General features: G+C 28.9%; 2 protein-coding genes across 2 annotated transcripts; both read right to left on the bottom strand.

Annotated features, from left to right (window-relative positions):
* Positions 1 to 3,079: 3,079 nt before the first annotated feature.
* On the bottom strand, positions 3,080 to 5,638 carry LOC101513755 (cytochrome P450 71D8-like). The gene is made up of 2 exons (XM_004511940.4): positions 4,672 to 5,638; positions 3,080 to 3,877 (listed from the first exon to the last, which is right to left on the bottom strand). Exons 1-2 carry the CDS (start codon positions 5,572 to 5,574, stop codon positions 3,260 to 3,262), a joined length of 1,521 nt encoding a protein of 506 aa, XP_004511997.1. The 5' UTR covers positions 5,575 to 5,638; the 3' UTR covers positions 3,080 to 3,259.
* A 1,917-nt stretch (positions 5,639 to 7,555) lies between these two features.
* LOC140919017 (uncharacterized) lies at positions 7,556 to 21,575 on the bottom strand. The gene is made up of 3 exons (XM_073364329.1): positions 21,389 to 21,575; positions 20,195 to 21,222; positions 7,556 to 7,635 (listed from the first exon to the last, which is right to left on the bottom strand). The coding sequence occupies exons 2-3, from the start codon at positions 21,210 to 21,212 to the stop codon at positions 7,556 to 7,558; spliced, it is 1,098 nt and encodes a 365-aa protein (XP_073220430.1). The 5' UTR covers positions 21,213 to 21,222; positions 21,389 to 21,575.

The raw sequence follows: 21,575 nt of genomic DNA, 5'->3' as shown, positions 1-21,575 counted from the left end.
TTACCTCAGTATCATTGAGTCAAAAAAAAAATAGGATTATCTAATCGGTATAAAGAAACAATTCTGTGGATAAAACTTTGAAAAGAAAAAAACGGTGAGATAAACACACCACCTAAAACACTGTAAATTGTAAATTTAAATTTAAAATATTTTTAATTTAACAATATTAATATTAATATTTATTAATTTAATTATATTTTATAAATTCTTAAATAAAATTTGTTATTATAATTAAAAAAGAAGATTAATTTCATAAAAGAATTTAATTTATATATTTATTAATTAATTATAACGTTTAGATCATTAAATACGTTTAATTTTTATTACGACTAGTTTTAAAATTATGTTTATAAATGAACGGTCGTTGAAATTGACACACGAATTATGCACACCTCCAGAGAGAGAGTGTACCAAGACTTTTAGCATTTTTTTTCTCAAAAGATCTATGGACTAGAAGTAATGTTATTTAAACATTACAACCATATCCCTCATCTCATACCGATTAAAAATAATAATAAATAAATAATGATTTTATTAAACTATCTTATATCAACTATTGATTTATTTTCATTAAGGAGAATAATAATTTAACAAGCGAATGAAGTATTGTGTATAAACACGGTATGAAACTATACCCAATACAACTGTCAGCATGTCTAAAAGAAAGAAAAAATAATATTATATGTTAGTATAATCAAAATTTAATGATGTCACTATCTAATTAAAAATATCCTATCATTTAATATGACCACATGTAAAGACTATTTCAAAAAAAAAATATACTTCAATCTCACCATAAATAACCAAAACTTCTCTGTTATATTGAATAAATTAATAAATTTTAATATTATCAAAATTAAATTATTAATAGTTAAATAATATGTTATTTATATATATATATATATATTAAATTTTTAATTTAATTAATTTTAATAGATATTATAATAGTAAATATGTGAACAAATTAAAAGTATTATTAATTAAAAAATTTAATATAAATACACACTATATTAATATGTATTAAATAAATGCGATAAACCAAATATAGCAAAGTCAATAGTTGGCTGCATATATGAACAAAATATATAGTTTTTACTTCGTTTAATAGTTAATTAATTTGTTCAAAGGTAAAACTTACAAATAGAAAATCTTCAAATGATGACGAATTGGAAATGACTTCATTATTATTGTAATCTTTTTTTTTTTTTGTTACGTCGTCTCTGCATGGCTCTTATTTTTTAATTAATTATATTTTTTGAATTAAATATATTTTCAGTCTCTAAATTTTTTTTAATTTCAATTAGTCTTTGAAAAATAAAAATATAATTTTTAATTTCTACAAGATTATCATATATATAATTTTAGTCATTACTGTTAAATGGACATATATTTTTTAATGAATTTTTTGAAATTTATTTAAAATAATATAAAAAGTTCATCAATAAAAATAGATTAAAATTCCAATGTCTGAATCTATATTTTCATTATTTTTATCTTTAGTACTTTACATTTAAAAAGTTCATATTTGATTTATCAAATTTTAAAAATAAAAAAATTGTGAAAGAACTTTTATATAATACTTTAAATATGTTTGCGAAAAATCATTCAAATATTTTAAGTTGAACAACAATTAAATATACTTTACTTTAACATATATTAGAACTCTTAATTAAATAATTTTGTAAGAACTAAAAGTTGTATTTTTATTTTATAAAAACTAAAATTAAAATGTTGAAATTTTACGTAATACTATAAAAATATATTTAACCTTTTTTTATTAGATATTGTATTCTGATCTTAAATGTGTTCAATTTAAAGAAAGTATTTTTTGGAAGAATATAAATTTAAATAATAGTTCTAATAACTCTTATTCAAGTTTTCCTTATTTTTCGCTGAATTTCTTTTATAAACTCGTTTGAAAAATTATCTTTAATCTATGTAGAACTTGAATCTTGTCAGTGTTTCAAACTTCTATTGTCCCATTCTTCTGACAATCTAGAAAGTTAAAACCAAAATAAAAGACTATTATTTATGACATTTACCACAATAATCTCTTGGTACTTTTTCTAAGGTTTTTGTTTTGTTTTAAGTCATTCCACCTATTCCATTCTCTACAATAAATATACTTGAAAAACTATAATTATAATTAATATTGTATTGACATTAACGAAAAATAAAAATAAACATTTTTCTTCTACAAAACCAACATTTGAAAATAAACATAATAGCCAATAAATTGATAACGACTAATGAGATGCGGTTGTCGAGTAGAGTTAAACGAAGGTTCTTGTAGAATAAATAAAGTTTTTACTAACTGAATAAACTTTTATTAATTTATAATAATTTTCATTACGTTTGGCAATTAAGGGGTGCCTATTAGGGTGTTAATTTTTAGCAAACACATGAAACGAAGTTATAAAGAAGTTTGCAGTATTAATTAGCTTCCATGTTGAAGAGTGTTTTGAATGTTGATGGTTCCAAATATACTATGTCATAATAAAATCTAGATGAGGAGAAAATTATTTATTCAAATCTAAACGGATTAACCAAAATTTGACTAAGGTGGCGAATAAAGGCAAATTAAACCTTTAATGCACAAAGTAGAGTTGAGACTATTGCAGAGTTGAGATGCAGACAAATAACAACAACACTTTTAATGCATCAGATTCAACTTATATCTTCACCATTTATAAAATTATTATACAGGAGACGTCTTAAATTATATATTATTTTATAATACTAATGACTTATAAATATGTCAATTACCCTTTATTATTCTCTCTCTTTTTTCTATAATTTTTTTAATTTGTGTTTCTCATAACAATAATTGCTTACTCTATGATTAAGGGGGTTTACTGTGAACATACACGTATCTTTGAGAACAAAAAGTTGCATTTATACAAATACACCCATTATATTGAACTTTTATTGATTAGCCTCATTTTATAATACACTATGAACATGTCATAGATTTACACAAATACAACACATATGTATACTTGAAAGATGTGAAAAAGAATACAAATACTCGAATATAAAGATACACATGCATAGAAAAAAATACTATGAACCTACAATGTAGTAAAATTTTATAAATGGTCCACTATTATTATTGCTTAATTCAGATTCAACAAAGCTAGCATCTAGCGATGCAAAACATATTCTATTAAAAGGGACACTTTAGCATTTATTCTTTATACTTTTATTATAAAAAATGACATGCATGACACATTATTTTAAAGTACGGTTTACAATATTATCAAGCACTATAATTATAAACCCTTGGAATCAAACACAAGTCAGTTTTCCTTCCAATTGCCAATCCATAATGTTCAGTCATATCCAAATCTTGAGGTTTCATTTGGTTTGGAAGTTTCCAATCGAAGTGATAAAGTAATAAAGCCAAAGGAAGCATAATACCAGCAATACCAAATGACATGCCAGGACATATTCTTCTTCCAGCTCCAAAAGGAAGATACTCAAAATGATTTCCTTTGTAATCAATAGAATTAGCATCAAATCTCTCTGGAATAAACATTTCAGCATCATTCCAATAGTAAGGATCTCTTGCCATGGCCCACACATTAACCATAACTTTAGTCTTTTTTGGAATATCATATCCACCAATGTTGGTTAATTGAGTGGATTCTCTAGGGAGCAATAAAGGAGTAGGTGAGTGTAGTCTTAATGTCTCTTTTATAACTAACTTCAAATAAGGAAGATCTTGTACATCAACTTCTGTTATTATTTCTTTTCCTTTGCATGCATCTCTTAATTCACTTTGTAACTTCTCCATCACACGTGGATTTTTCATCAATTCTGCCATAGCCCATACTATTGTTGATGTTGTTGTGTCAGTTCCAGCAGCAAATGTATCCTAAATGAACAAATGCAAATAAAATAATTATAATTAAAAAAAAATAAAAATAAAAAAGATTTGCAATTATACCTTTATTTGATAAGTAATTTTGAAGCGACTTACTTAATAAAGAGCATTGCAAAATATAAGGTTTATCTATATCTTTTTTGTTCCTTCAAATATATGATTTTCATTTTTTTAGACTCCATAACTTTTTTTGTATTTAGTCTTTAAAAAAAATAAATCTTTCCATGTTATTTTTCAAGAGTTTTCTAATATGTTCCTAGTCTAAAGGTGGATTTTGTTAATTTTAATAAAATATTTTATTTACTCTCTATTTTTTATTGTTATAAACTTTATTTATTTTTTTAAATAGTAAAAGTCTACCTTGAACTAATTTTTTAGAGGTTTATATTTTATACATCCATTTTTTTTATAGTTCCTGTAATTTTATGTTGATTTTAAAATTAGTCTTTATAAAATATGTGGACTATATTAATTTTAGTCTATAAAATATAGATTCTATAAGAATAAATATTATAGAGACTAAACCAATATAATACGAAAAAGTGATATATATTTGTTGCGGTTAAAAATCAATCAAAAAATTTGTAGAGATTAAAATTATTGAAGAAAAAATTGAAAAGACTAAAAGTTGAAAAAAAATTATAAAAATAAAAACAAAATTTTGAAATTTTATACAAATTAAAAATATATTTAACGTAAAAAATAATTATTAAAAATGTAATAAACACACACAAATAACAAATTATATAACTTTGATGTTGCTAGTTGTATATATATTTACTTACAAAGATGATAGCTTTGATGTTGCTAGTTGTTATTGGGATATCAAGAGTTCCACTTTGTTGGACTCTCAAAAGCACATCAACAAGATCTTCTTGCTCTTCATCACTCCCTTCTTTTGCTCTTCTTTGTTTCTCTTGATGCTTACCAACAATTATTTCCAATATTTTATCAGACTGTTTTTGCATTTTCTCTAATTTGGATTTATTACCTGTTAACACATGTATTATATATTTCATTGAAGGAAACAAATCAGCAGGTTCAAGTCCTCCAACAGATTCTATTGTTTTTCTAATCACTCTAACAAATTCATCTTGGTCCTCTGTTTTGTCACCAAATGCTGACCTTGAAACAATAGAACTCACAAGTGAGAATATTCTATTAGTTAAATTTACTTCTGACCCTGCTGATGATTTAATTAATTCAATGAATATATTTGTCTCATCTTCTCTAATATAAGAAAATGATTGAACCCTTTTAGCACTTAAAAGCTCTAACATACAAATTTTCCTCATTTGTCTATAATAATCACCATATGGAGAAAATGCAATATCTTTAGAACCATAACTCATAATATGAGCTGATTCAAGGTGTGGTCTATTAGCAAAAACAATATCATGTGTTTTTAATATTTCTTTTGCTAATTTTGGAGAGGTTATGACAATAGTAGAAATTTGACCAAGTTTAAGGTGCATAATAGGTCCATATTTATGAGCAAGTTGTTGGAAAGCACGATGTGGAAGTGATCCTAATGATGCTATTTGATGCAAGTTACCAATGAATGGTAACTTCATTGGACCAGGGGGTAATTTGTGACCAAACTTTTTTAGCATGTAATATTTTGCAAAAAATCGTAGCATTAAGAAAACAAAGAAAGGAATAACAAAGGAAGAAAGTTGAAGTTCCATGGTATTAATTTTAATTAATATACTCAACTTGATCTCAGGGTGTTTGTGTTTGTGTTTGTGTTGAGAAAGTTGGGTCCTATTTATAGAATCGTGAATTTAGCTATGTTTGGGAGCATGTATACGTACGTGAACAAGTCATTGAGAACTATTGAACGAGTCTTGTTAGTATGCAACACAGTCTTGTTCGTGACACAAGTTAATTTATATAATTACTAGTTTCTTTTTTTTTTCCACAAAAATTACTAGTTAACCATGCATAAACTATTAATCGATATATATTCTCTCGTCCCATTTTGTTGATATACATTATCCTACATCAATGCTATAGTATAGGAGAATTTATCTTGCATCATTTTATTTTATTTTATTTAACGAATTAATTCTCTTTTTTTTTCTCACATAAATTTAAAGTGATGGTACGGTGTTCTAGTTCATCGTAGAGAATACCTTAAAGTTATTAAATTATTTTATTATAGGATTGAATACATTTTTAACTCTTATAAAATTTTAAAAATTTATTTTTAGTTCTTATAAAAAAATCACATTTTTTAATCTCTAAAAATTATTATACAAGTTGTTTTAGTCTTTATTAGAACAAAACATCCTTTAACTTTTAAATTTTTGAATAATTTTTTACAAACATGTTTAGAATATTATTTAATGTACATCCTTACAAGTTTATATTATTTTTTTACTTCAGAAGAATTAATATGAATTTTTTAAATGTCATATGCTTAAAGATAAAAATAACAAAAATATGAACTTAGAAATCAAATTTTGATCTCATTTTTTGTGAAAATTTTATTTATTATTGTAAACATGTTTGCAAAAGAATCATATAAAATATCTGTTGATATTCTAACATGGACTAAAAATGCTTGCATGGTAATTTTGTTGGGACTAAAAAATATGATTTTTTTTATATAGATTGTAAACAAAATTTTAAAATTTTATAGGGAGGAAAAACTTGTTTAATCATTATGGAGCGTATCAAGTGGAAACGGATAGTTATTATGAGAAACGAGAATTAATAATAATCATTAGATTTAATTAATGCATAAGATTAATATATAAGATTAATATATGTTATAATATCTCTAAATTTATTTTCTTTCTATTTTCCTAATAACTCGAATTAAAAACTCCATAATAAAGATATTATTTGTATTTTAATATTTTTTTGATCCAAGGATTTTATTTTTATTAAACCTGCATTTTTAATTTTTATTGTACTATCATTATAACTTTCAAATTACAATTCTTATTATTTGTAACTTAACTATTGAAAATATTATTTCAAGTTTATATAATCTAACAACTTTTTTTTTAATTTAAACATTATTAATTTAGAATTAACTATTATAAACAATTTTATTAATAAATTCATTAATTTGTTTATTGTAATAAAACGGTGGGTGTGGCTAGCTAGTTTGAATTATGATATTCAAAATTTGATTTTTATGAGTTCTATATTTAATTTTAAAAATTATTTTTTAAGGGATTGTTTGGAAACGGAAAAGTTTTTCATATTTATTTTTATTAACAAAAAACGATGATTGAATAGTAATTTTTATTTTGGTAAATAATAAAAATACAGGTTTAATAAAATTAAAATTCTTGAGTAAAAAAATATGAAAATAAAAATAAAATCCTTAAATAATTATATCTCTTAAGTACGGAAATGAGTTTTATTTTTTAGATACAACATTAATGAGTTTTTAAATTGAATTATTACAAAAATAGAAGAAAAAAAATTTAAACATATTATAAAATATAATATCCTAGAGTTATTGGGTGAAGATATAGTCACATATCATTTTTAGTTAGTAATTTAATCTTATACGTTAATTAAATGAGATAAGTGTTTATCGCGAGAAATGAAATAATTAATTTAGAACCATTATATTGAAATATATAGCTGGTTCACATTATACCGATTGTTTTAGTATTGCACATACCCTCCATTTTACCCCTGCGTTTACTATTCATTCTCAATCTTCTGCTCTCCATCTAGAATGTTAGCCTGACACCACTTTGTGATTGCAGTATGTTTAATTTGATCTAGAAAAGAGGGGATAGTAAGAAAAGTAAAACGTGAATCAGATATTAATGGAGAGAGATTGTGAAGAAATACAATTATAGTAAAATACTTTTAAGAGTATACTTAAATATAATAAGAACAATAATTTATTTAGTTATCCTTAAAAAATATAATTAAAAATATATAAAATTAAAATATAATAAAATATAAATACAATTAAAAATATATAAAATTGAAATATAATAAAATATAAATACAAGTAGAAAAATAGAATTTGATATTAAATTTAAATTTAAATATTAATAATTAATTTTAAAAAATATATATGATTTATGAAAAATGTTTTGTCATTTTATATAATCTAATAAATTATTATTCAAAACTATTAAATTTTGAATGTTGATTTTAAAAATAAATATCTTTCTTACAAGGGTGGTTCTTTCATTTACATATAATATCTTTATTTGTTTATCCAACATATAAAATATAGAATTATTTAATCATCTATTATTTTTAAAGTTTAAATTATTTATTTAGTAGTTTCAATGTTTTTTTAAAATATAAAATTCATTCAATATTTATTTAATATGGTTTTAGTATTTTTTTTTTAAATTTATAATATTTAAAAGTACTGTGTAAGTTTATTTAAAAAAATAGTATATTATTTTTTCACAATAGTAAATTTGTTGTTTAAATATGATATATATATATATATATATATATATATATATATATTATCATGTTACGGTGAATTGAATATTAAATACATTACATAATAAAATAATATATTAGATTGTTTTTTATCGCATACACATCAATCACATCATATGATAATATTTGTTTAGTCATTGTCATATTCTATCTTTATTTTGTTTTATATCTTATTTTGGTTCTATTATATATTATGCATCAAACAATCTTAAGAGTTTGTTGTTTGATATACATGATAAGAGATCAATTTAATAGATAACTATCGAATCATATCTTAATTTTGTGTTTGATGAGTCGATATGATTTGATAAGTTATTCTCTAAATACTACCATGTTTTGGTATCTCTAGTTAAAAAATTTATCTTAAATTGAAACTGAGATGAAAATTTATATGATACGAGGAGAACAATAATTTACTCAATTACATTTATAAAATATTTATATAATTACAAATATATAAAATTAAAATGCAATAAAATTTAAAGATAAATTAAATTTAAAAACACAATCGAACATACTTTCCACAAACTTGTGTCAAAGCAGTCCGCCTTAAAAAAACTTGTTCAAATTTCTCAATGATGTATACTCCTAGAAATTTGAAAAAAAAGTAATAATTTTTCTGCTAAAAATTTTGTGGAGAGATATATCCTCGAGAAACGCTAATTTTTCAAAAAAAATAAAAATAATAATAATAATATATATATATATAGAGAGAGAGGTATATGCAATGGAAAATACAAGTTTTTTCAAAAAAATCCTTGAAAATGATGTTTTTAGCCGGTAGGTAGTGCCCATAGGAACGTATAGTTTTTGTTGTAATGTAGATATAGTCTCAATCCCCAATTATTGATATTGCAAGAGAAGTATATATTTTCAAGTTGAGAGTCGTATGTTCAAGTTTGCACTTTGTCTTCACATCTCTTTTTAGATTGGAGATAGTTGACAAATCCTCTTATCCATCGCTGAAAAGAGGTAAGGCATGTGATTGTTACATGTACTCGAATAATGATAGAAATTCCACAAAGTTAAAAATTATCCACGATCAAGTATCTTATATATGATTAAGAGAGGAAAGAGTTAACAAAAAATAAATTTCTATAGAGTATATATTCTCCTGTAATAAATTATAGATAAAAATAAATTAATAAAAATTGATGTATTTAATTTAAAATTTAAATTAAATATATAAATTTTTGTTATTTTAAACTAAATATACTAATTTTTATTGTTTTGTTGATATTATATTACATGGAATATATATAAACAAAAACCATATGCTAGCTTATCTACTAAAAAAGGTCCAAAACTTAAGGTTTTTCGTGGGCATGTTGCTCATATATGAATGTTGTCTCTCAGGATTACTTAAGTTATCGGAAGTATTTATTTATGTTCTACATTATTATACAAATTTAGGTGTGTTAGGTTTGATTTTCTGTAAAAATAAATACTATATTTTATTGTTTTATAAGTTTGTTATTAATTAAACTAATTTATATCTTGTGATCAAAATTGATTTATACTTTAAAACTCAGGTTAGATCCATTGAGAACATGTATGCTTGACAATGTATAATTACATGGAGTTCAATATAAATTAGAGTTCATTTATCATTTGAGTGATTTAGCATAAATTAAAATTTATTAATTATTTAAGTTTAATTACTTAATTAAGTTTTGTAGTTATTAGATTATTCTCTATACAATCCACTACATTTATTTTTTATTGTATTTATTAGTTTCCGTGAAAAGAAATACGTTTATGCTTAAACATATATTTTCTAACAAGACTTATTTGAATTTTTTATAAACATTATCTATAAGTTTAGAATGAATCTTTCTAAATATAGAATAGTATATATAAAATTATTTTACTTGAAAAACTTGACTATAAATTAATTCAAATTTGACTATAAATTAATTCAAGTTTGACCTAAGAAGATCATAACATTTACAAGTAGTCTATAACATTTATAAGTAGTCTGCTATCTATCCATATATATCATGATCAATCAAAATCAACAAAAACAATTAATTATTTTGAAATTTGTTATCTATCAACATATATTTTAATCGATTAAAATCAACAAGAATAATTAATTATTCTGAAATTTGCTATCTCTCAACATGTATCTTAATCGATTAAAATCAATAAGAATAACCAATTGCTTTTAAATTTATTCAAGATAAATATATATAAAAAGAATAATGTTATTAGAATATAAAATTTAAGACAAATATAATGTCTTATAAAATATAGTAGAACTATATTGTTAATAAAATGTCAAATATTGTATGAATGCCAATTTTTTTTATCATAATAATATTGCTAAATATAAAACATATTTGGTGAAACTAAGGTGACAAGCTCTTGAACATAAGTTCTCCCACATGTACGTATCGTAGGGGACTAAATCGCTTTACATGACGATTTGTTGAGAATTTTGCTATTCAAATGTTTAAAAGTCGGTTTGCAAATATTTTCTGCAAACATATATATTTAATTTAATTCAAAGAAAGTTTCATGCTTCGGATGGATTTTCCCTACTAATTCAATCATACATAGCTGAGTATGATCGAAGACCATTTCTACAAGTCAACACCCATAAATCTCCACCATAGAAGAGTGAAGATATTATGATTTAACTTATTTGCTTGGAACATTTCATTACTCCTAAAAAAATTAGTAGCTTTTTGCCCAAAAAAATGAGTAGTTTAAATTTTAAATTGCAAATATGTGTTGAAAATTTTCCATTTTCAACAGACATAATGTTTGAATTGAACTTAAATTTATCCATGAGACTGGAGATAATTCACTATCGTCATTATGAATTTTATAAAATATATTTTATTGAACTTGCATGCATGGTGGAAATCTTCCAACAAAACTGTTCTTGATTTTTGTTTGTCTTAACTTTAAGGATTTTTAAGTGAATAAAATACTGGTTAGGGATGAGAATATGTCAGGTCAGACTTTGAAACTAAGTCTGAGTCTGATTTACGATTAATTTTTTAGGCTTAAATTTGACATACGACCTATCATCACTACGCGAAAAAACGGCTTTTACAGCGCTTTTTTTAAGCCATTTACAGCGCTTTTTCAAAAAAATAAGCGCTGTGGAAACGAGCGCTGTAAATGATACAACAGCGCTTTTATAAAAGCGCTATAAAACATGTAAATACAACGCGCGCTTGTTATGCACATTTTACAGCGCTTCTTCACAAAAAGCGCTGTAATATGCACCCCGTCATATGAGTTATGGGTGTGCATATTACAGCGCTTTCTCACAAAAGCGCTGTAATATGCCCACCCATAATTTCATATATGGGCGTACATATTACAGCGCTTTCTCGAAAAAGCGCTGTAATATGCCTACCCATAATTTCATATATGGGTGTGCATATTACAGCGCTTTCTCACAAAAGCGCTGTAATATGCCCACCCATAATTTCATATATGGGCGTACATATTACAGCGCTTTCTCGAAAAAGCGCTGTAAAATGCCTACCCATAATTTCATATATGGGTGTGCATATTAATTCAATAAACTAACATTTTACCTCATTTTTGTAGGTCCAAATAAATAAACCACCCCTACAGCCAAAAAAAGGCAGCAGACCTCAAAAATTGGAGGTTAATAGGGCTGCCAAACTACAAAGGCTGGAGGGTAATAAAGCTGCAAAACTTGCAGCAACAAAAAATCTGGATCGGGGAAAATCGGTCGCTGCTGCTGCTGCTCCTAATAAAAGTCAGCCACGCCTTGGTAAATACGGGGCGTGTCTTGACATCCAAATAAAAAGGAACATGGGCAGCAGCAACGATTCGCCCATTGTACAAATGAATCAAGACATCTTTGGAGATGAGTATATTGAGTACCTCGAAAAGGAGCAAATGTACGATCTTCTCGAACATAAGGAGCTGAGTGTTACTGTAATCAGCTTGTACATAAGGTAAAAAATACTTTTAATTGCATTTATTTGTAATTAATTAAATGTATTGGTAATTAATCTAGTTTAAAATTTTCATTGAAGGTTTTTGTACGAGAAGGTCGTGTGCACGAGGAAACTGTCAAATAAATACTCATTCTTGTCTCCGCATAAGATGTCGATGTTCAAACTCGATCCAGACAATGTAAAACACTACATTGTAGATATGTTTTTAAGAAATAAAGAAAGTGATAAATTGTTCTTGGCACCATATAATTCAGGGTACGTAATTTTATCTTTTTTAATTGATGAGAATTTAATTTATTAGTTGTCTATAAACAAAATTGCTTAACCAATTTTTTGTTGTTGTAGGGCACATTGGGTGCTATTTGCAATCAATGCGGTCTCTGAAGTGATATACTATTTGGATCCCGTGCACGGCGATTACACCAATCACCCCGGAATAAAGAATATGCTCGACACGTAAGTAATATTCATTTATTTCTTACATATATATATTTATATATATATATATATAAATATATATATGTAAGAAATAAATGAATATTACTTACGTGTCGAGCATATTCTTTATTCCGGGGTGATTGGTGTAATCGCCGTGCACGGGATCCAAATAGTATATCACTTCAGAGACCGCATTGATTGCAAATAGCACCCAATGTGCCCTACAACAACAAAAAATTGGTTAAGCAATTTTGTTTATAGACAACTAATAAATTAAATTCTCATCAATTAAAAAAGATAAAATTACGTACCCTGAATTATATGGTGCCAAGAACAATTTATCACTTTCTTTATTTCTTAAAAACATATCTACAATGTAGTGTTTTACATTGTCTGGATCGAGTTTGAACATCGACATCTTATGCGGAGACAAGAATGAGTATTTATTTGACAGTTTCCTCGTGCACACGACCTTCTCGTACAAAAACCTTCAATGAAAATTTTAAACTAGATTAATTACCAATACATTTAATTAATTACAAATAAATGCAATTAAAAGTATTTTTTACCTTATGTACAAGCTGATTACAGTAACACTCAGCTCCTTATGTTCGAGAAGATCGTACATTTGCTCCTTTTCGAGGTATTCAATATACTCATCTCCAAAGATGTCTTGATTCATTTGTACAATGGGCGAATCGTTGCTGCTGCCCATGTTCCTTTTTATTTGGATGTCAAGACACGCCCCGTATTTACCAAGGCGTGGCTGACTTTTATTAGGAGCAGCAGCAGCAGCGACCGATTTTCCCCGATCCAGATTTTTTGTTGCTGCAAGTTTTGCAGCTTTATTACCCTCCAGCCTTTGTAGTTTGGCAGCCCTATTAACCTCCAATTTTTGAGGTCTGCTGCCTTTTTTTGGCTGTAGGGGTGGTTTATTTATTTGGACCTACAAAAATGAGGTAAAATGTTAGTTTATTGAATCTGAAAAAATAAAAAACCTTAGGCAATAAATGTGACAAACCTTTTCGGGAGATGTAACTGATTTGTCCTTGGGAATCTTTTTTTCGAGGGCAACAAGGTGTGTGGGCCATGCCACGTAACTGCCAATAGCGTCGCTTAAGAACTTCATATCTCCATCGTTGTCCGGTATGGGCAACGGTGCAGTTGGTTCGAAAGCAACCGTAGGCGATACTTTGACATGGCCCGCGGGGATCGGAATATTGTGCAATACTTCTCCCGAAGTATTGTGCAATATTCCTTTTCCCACCTTCCGTTGAGTCGGCGAGGACAAGTATAGGACACATGTAGTGACACCCTACATCAATAGTTAAAACATAAGTACAGTTAATATATAAGTTTGTTTAATACATAAGTAATTACATAAGCAAGTAAGTAGTAAGTAATTAATTACCTCGGGAATACTCTTCAAACCGACGTTGCAACTCCCGGTTTCACTCTCCATTTGTATTTCAGGTTGGAGCTGAACCGGAAGTTGCTTGTCTTTATTCGTATTCACCAAGAGTGCCACTTGCTCCGATAAGATTCTGAGCTTCTCTAATACTTCCTCGTTGGAAGGTTTTTGGCGCTTCTCTTGAGGAAAAAAGCTTTTGGGAGTTACGCCAAATCCTTTCCCCCTCACTCGACCGGAATACTCAGGGACATTAAACACTTTCCCAAGAATGTCCCTGCACGTATCCTTGTTGCCCTCTTGAGTTTCAGAACTTTGTTCAATAGTTTCCTAAAATACATGTAACATTAAAAAGATAAGTTCAATAGCATTTTTAAAATACAATATTAAAAAATATTAAAGTGATAATATACTTACACAAAGTTCTACAACTTTCTTGACATTTTCATTATCAACCACTCCTTCTTTGTTAACACGCGCTTCCTTCCATAAGATATGACGACCCAAGGGTTGATCGGCTTGGGTGTCTTTTCTCTATTCGTTAAAATCATAAACAAAATAATACAAATTAGTTACACACTATAGTTTATAATACAAATTACAAGTGATGTTTAATTACTTACAATTTTTTGTTCAAGGCGTGCATATCCCATACGTGATTTCTTGTATGGGTGTTTTGGGTTGCTTGCCCGTTCGCGATTTGCCTTACTAATATTCTATATAAAAAAAAAATAGCAATTGTGTAAAAATTTAAAATACGCTACGAATATGAATAATAAAACACAAATGCTAATAAATTAATCACTTACGACAAACGCCGGGTCAGAACGTTTGGAAACAAATGCACTCCATTCATCCTTTGATATATAATGTTGATATATCTTTGGAGGTTCAGCATTTGTGTTTCCTTCTCTATCTTTTAGATAGAAATTTGAGAGATGGGATCTAAATCCACGATGGATTTTCCCAGCAACTCTCAAAACATATGACTTTCGTTCCTCATCAAGAACAAAAGTGGTCTGCAATGAAAACAATTATAAGTAATGTATTTTACAGAAAAAAAATTATAAATGACAAAAGAGTAGATCAAAATATTTACTTGAATGTCATTCCAGATGATATCTTTGGCATCCTTCAACGCCTTATCTCTCCAGTTGTCTATTGTTATTGGGACATTTTGACGAACAACAGCCCCAATGTAGCTTACAAACATGGAGCTGTTGGGGTCAACTGGCTGACCACTCTCGTTCCAGCCAACCTAATAAACTCATATAGTAAGTACATGCCCTAAACCCTAAAAAAAGATAAAAAAACACACAGCAAACAGAGTATATATAGTATACCTCAAATTTAATGCCACTGCTCCGTGCTTTAATCACCCTTTGCATGATAGTTGCACCACGTTTGACTTCTTTTTCGTAAGTCTTAGAGGTGCCAACTTCTTCATTTTGAACTTCTAAATCTTTGTTTGTATCCATTTAACTACAACAAGTTCAACATGCACTTTAGTATAACATCAACAAGCTCAACATGGATCATGCATTATTATAAACAAACTCAACATGTATCAGTATATCTTAAAAAAGCTCAACATGCATTCTAATGATTACAAAAATTTAATAACATCAATACCTGAATAATGATGGTTCGAAGAAAGACGAAATGCAAAGAAAAGAGGGTTTGCAGAAAGTTCACAGAAATATGGTTCACAGAAATACGGTTTGAAGAAATACGTAATGAGGGTTACGTATTTCAATGAAAATATATTGTGTGAAATGGGAGAGATGATCTTGGATGGAAATAAGGTTCGAAATGAAGGAGATGATCGTGGAAATAAGGTTCGTAAAGGACGGGATGATAGGGTTTGCAAAAGAAGAGAAGAAATGAAGGTTGAGATGAAGGTTACGTAATGAAGAGGAAACTGAAGAGGTAACTGTTATATATACGTAACACTTTTACAGCGCTTTTTATAAGCCTTTTACAGCGCTTATTTTGTAAAGCGCTCTAAAAGGCTTCTTTAGTTAAATTTTTAAAAGGCTCTTTTACAGCGCTTTTTTCAAATAAGCGCTGTAAAAGACCTCCGTGTGTTATTATGTTATTTGAATGCCTTTTACAGCGCTTTTTTCAAATAAGCGCTGTAAAAGACCTCCGTGTGTTATTATGTTATTTGAATGCCTTTTACAGCGCTTTTTTCAAATAAGCGCTGTAAAAGACCTCCGTGTGTTATTATGTTATATGAATGCCTTTTACAGCGCTTTCACACATAAGCGCTCTAAAAGGCTTCTTTAGTTAAATTTTTAAAAGGCTCTTTTACAGCGCTTTTTTCAAATAAGCGCTGTAAAAGACCTCCGTGTGTTATTATGTTATATGAATGCCTTTTACAGCGCTTTCACACATAAGCGCTCTAAAAGGCTTCTTTAGTTAAATTTTTAAAAGGCTCTTTTACAGCGCTTTTTTCAAATAAGCGCTGTAAAAGACCTCCGTGTGTTATTATGTTATTTGAATGCCTTTTACAGCGCTTTTACACATAAGCGCTCTAAAATGTCTCTTTATGTTAATTTTAAGAGGCTCTTTTACAGCGCTTTTCCCAAATAAGCGCTGTAAAAGACCTCCGTGTGTTATTATGTTATATGAATGTTTTTTAAAGCCTTTTACAGCGCTTTTCCACATAAGCGCTCTAAAATGTCTCTTTATGTTAATTTTAAAAGGCTCTTTTACAGCGCTTTTTCCAAATAAGCGCTGTAAAAGGCCTTATTGTTTTTGTGTTTTGTTATGTTATGTTATTTTTTAAACAAGCTCAACATGCATGCAAAACCCACATAGTAGTAACTGGTCACCACAAAAATCCCTTCCTCTTCACCAAACTCTTCTCCTTTTATGCATCTTCTTCACAAACATCAAAGCTTACTCTTTCACAATTCAATCTCCACCTCAACACCCTTTTTATCTCTTTACATTCTCTTTCCTTCTTAAATCGAAACTTAATTGGTATTCAGGATCATTGCCATGTTGCGAAAAATGGGTTTGTGTCTGGTGTTTTTGGGGATTCCCATGATGCGTACAAGGTGTTTGAAGAAATGGGTTTGTGTCTGATGTTTTTTGGATTCCCATGATGCGTACAAGGTGTTTGAAGAAATGGGTTTGTGTCTGATGTTTTTTGGATTCCCATGATGCGTACAAGGTGTTTGAAGAAATTAGGTGTCTGATGAATATTATTTTTAAAGCTTTTTTACAGCGCTTTGTCAAATAAGCGCTGTAAAATGTCTTTTTTACTCACTTTCAAAAGAGTCGTTTACAGCGCTTTGTGTGAAAAGCGCTGTAAAAGGTATAAAACACTCATTATTTTATTTTTAAAAGGATCTTTTACAGCGCTTTTTAAGATAAGCGCTGTAAAATGTCTCTTTATTTTATTTTTGTGTTTGGTTTATTTGGGTTGGGATGACATTAAAAACATTTTTATCATTGTTTATTGGATTAAAAATATTGTTATCATTGTCTTTATCACAATACTTTAGGAGATGATGAATTATTAGAAATGAGTATTCTGAAGAATCTATATATATATATGCACTGAGCAAAAGAGAATCTCTCTATTCAGTTCAGTTCAGTTCATGTAAATTACTAATTTATATTCAGTTCAGTTCATGTAAATCAAGCTAAATATAAAACACTCATTGTTACATGAACTTGGTATAAAACACTCAAATCAAGCTAAATATAAGCAGAAAATAAATTAATCAGAAAATAAATTAATCAGAACTTAGTATAAAACACTCAATTCAGATTACATGCATATTTACAATAACACAGTTCAGATTACATGCATAGCTTATATAAAACAATTAAACATATATATACATTAAGATGCCCTTCTTCTTTTCCTGGTGACATTCACATTTGTTTGTCCATTTACAATACGAAACGATGGATTAATCCAAATTCCCTCATCATGATCATCTCTAAGATATAAACCATCATCAGTTGAATCAATTTCATGTGGTTGTTGTGATGTTGCAAATAAAAGATCATTACCAACATCTTCATCATTATTGTTATCATCACTTATTTTATTGGTCGATAGGACAACAGACCATTTATCATTAGAAGGATCAGTGACATAAAACACTTGTTGAGCTTGCGACGCTAAAATAAAAGGCTCGTCTTTGTATCCCACCCTATTAAAATCGACAAGCAAGAATCCTGACTCATCAATCCGAACGCCATTATTATTATCGACCCACTTGCAACCAAATATGGGAACACGAAACATTGTGTAGTCTAACTCCCATATGCGCTCGATAACCCCAAAATATGATAGATTTGCATATATTGGGTTTTTGTCTTTTGCACTTGAGACATGCATCGCTTCAGCTACGAGAGTGACTCCACTATTTTGCATAGTGGTCTGATCATCTTGTTCTTTGGTATAAAATGTGTAGCCGTTAATAACATAACCAGTGTAAGAAAAGACATGTAAGCTCGGACCATTTGCTAGCCACCTCAATCTATTTGAAATTGATCCGGGGTCTATATCAAATTTTGACATTATGTGATTTTTTAACCATGTTACAAAACTTCGATTGTGCTCTCGAGTTATCCAATTTTGATTCCTATTCATGTTCAAACGAGATAACTGATCAATGTGTATTGTAACATACGGTTGAACCTCATCATCATTGTGCAGAACATACAATTGTGCCTGCTCCCATTCTGTCCTTGATATAGTCAGTAGTCTCCTTCCAGTTATCCCTTCTCCTGATAGTCTTCCCGAATGACGAGACATGGGAAGCCCTATGGATTCAACATTGGACAGATATTCAGTACAAAATTCAGCAGCCTCTTCAACAATGTATCGTTCAGCAATACAACCTTCTGGTCGACTTCTACTTTTTACGTACCCTTTTAATATTTTCATATATCGTTCTATCGGATACATCCATCTCATATAAGCTGGCCCACAAAGTTGTGTCTCCTTAACCAGATGAACAGTAAGGTGAACCATTATATCAAAAAACGATGGTGGGAAATACATTTCAAGCTCACACAAAGTAACAACAATTTCCCTCTGCAATGTCGGTAATTTCTGAGGGTCGATCACTTTACTACAAATTTCCCTGAAGAAGAAACATAATCTAGTTAAGGCTAGTCGAACTTTTTCAGGTAAAATGGAACGTATACCTATTGGTAGCAAATGCTCCATTATAATATGACAATCATGGGTCTTCAAACCTTTTAACTTGAGGTCTTTCATACAAACCAAATTTTTAATGTTCGAAGAGTATCCTTCTGGAACTTTAACTTCGTGTAGAAATTTACATAAAACAATTTTTTCCTTTCTAGATAGAGTATGAGCGGCTGGAGGTAGATATGTGCGATTTCCTTTCTTTACTGGAGCCAGTTCATTTCTTATTCCCATATCGACCAAGTCCAATCTTGCATTGACGCCATCTTTAGACTTTCCTGGAACATTGAGTAACGTACCAATAACACTTTCAAATACATTTTTTTCAATATGCATCACATCGAGGAAATGTCTTACATACAATGACTTCCAATATGGCAATTCAAAGAAAATTGACTTTTTCTTCCACCCAGTTTTCACCAGCTCTCCCGCAAAAGGTTTGCCAAATTTATTGGTCAAACCTTGTACTTTTTCAAGTATTTGATATCCAGTCGGTGCTAAAGGAGCTTTACCTTCCTCTGATTTTCCATTGAATGCATTTCTCCACCCACGATACTGATGACTATAAGGTAAAAATCTACGATGTCCAAGAAACACATTCTTCTTACAATGTTTCAACCGCATCCAATTTGTACTCTCTTCACATATAGGACATGCACACTGACCTTTAATGCTATATCCTGATAAATTACCATATGCTGGAAAATCATTAATTATGCCGAACAACATAACCCTTAAATTGAAACATTCTTTCTTATACCCATCATAAACTTCCACACCTGTCTCCCACATACTTTTTAAATTTTCGATTAGAGGAGTCAAGTATACGTCGATATCATTCCCCGGTTGTTTGGGTCCAGAAATTAACAGAGACAACATCATAAACTTACGCTTCATACATAACCATGGAGGTAGGTTATATATTACCAAAATCACAGGCCACGTGCTATGTGAGATGCTTTGAAGACCATGTGGATTCATTCCATCAGTAGAAAGTGCAAGTCTTAGATTTCTTGACTCTATCCCGAATTCAGGATACTCGTGATCAATTTTTGCCCATTGTGGGGAATCTGCAGGGTGTCGAAACATTCCATCTCTAATTCTTTCATCTGCATGCCATGTCAAGTGTTTTGAATCTTCTTCACTGCGATACATGCGCCTAAATCTTGGTATTATAGGAAAATACCACACGACTTTTGCTGGAGTAGATTCTTTCTTCTTATATCGAGAGACATTGCATTTCGGACACGCCTTAAGTAGTTCATATTCGTTTCGAAATAAAATGCAATCGTTAGGACACGCATGAATCCTTTCGTAACTCATTCCAATAGAACACAAAATCCGTTTAGCCTCATAGGTCCGACTGGGAAGTTCATTATCATCTGGCAACATATCTTTTATGAGTGTTAATAATTCCGTAAAGCTTTTATCAGACCATCCATTACTCGCTTTTAAGTTGTACAACTTTAATATCGCTGACAGTCTTGTGAATTTAGTACAACCATTATATAATTCTTTCTCTGCATCACTCAACAAACTTTCAAACATTTTAGGACAATCTCGAAGATCTTCTTCAACTGCTTTTGCAATCTCATCAACTCGGTCCGGCTCATATGTATCTGTATCGAAATCAGTTGAAGCATATGTAGAACTATTCTCAAAATTAATGTTTCCTTTTTTTTTCTCACCATGTCTTATCCAACATGTGTAGCTTTGATCAATTCCATTACATACTAGATGTCCTTCTAATTCATCTTCTCTAACACGTTTTCCAAAACAACATTTTAAACAAGGACAAACTACTCTATTTGGATCTTTTGCATTCTTCACTGCAAACTCAACAAACTCCTTCACTCCAATTTCATACTCTTTTGACAATCGATTGGCTGAAATCCATTTCCTATCCATATTATACCACCTATATAAATGCAGTAACAAAAATAATAAGCTTTCAAAACATATCAACAAGTTTCAAAAAGAAACCAATATCAACTAAAAATTTCAAAACAGAACATATCATGTGGTATGAGTTTTTGACAATTTTTGGCAATTTCAAAACAGAACAGATCATGTGTAAAAAATACCTTAGACAACGTAGATGGCCGCACAGTACGTAGAGGATATTAGGGTTCGCAACGTATATAATTATTTGAAAGATGTAGAGGATATGAGGGTTTCCAACGTATATAATTATTTGAAAGATGTATTTTACAGCGCTTGTGAAAAAAGCGCTATAATAGGTAGTTAAATTCAATGAAAGCGCATGTGTTT

This window comes from Cicer arietinum, chromosome 8, assembly GCF_000331145.2.
Source record: "Cicer arietinum cultivar CDC Frontier isolate Library 1 chromosome 8, Cicar.CDCFrontier_v2.0, whole genome shotgun sequence".
Taxonomy (NCBI): Eukaryota; Viridiplantae; Streptophyta; class Magnoliopsida; order Fabales; family Fabaceae; genus Cicer; species Cicer arietinum.
Note: the sequence above shows the minus strand (reverse complement) of the source record. Positions and strands in the feature narration are given on the sequence as shown.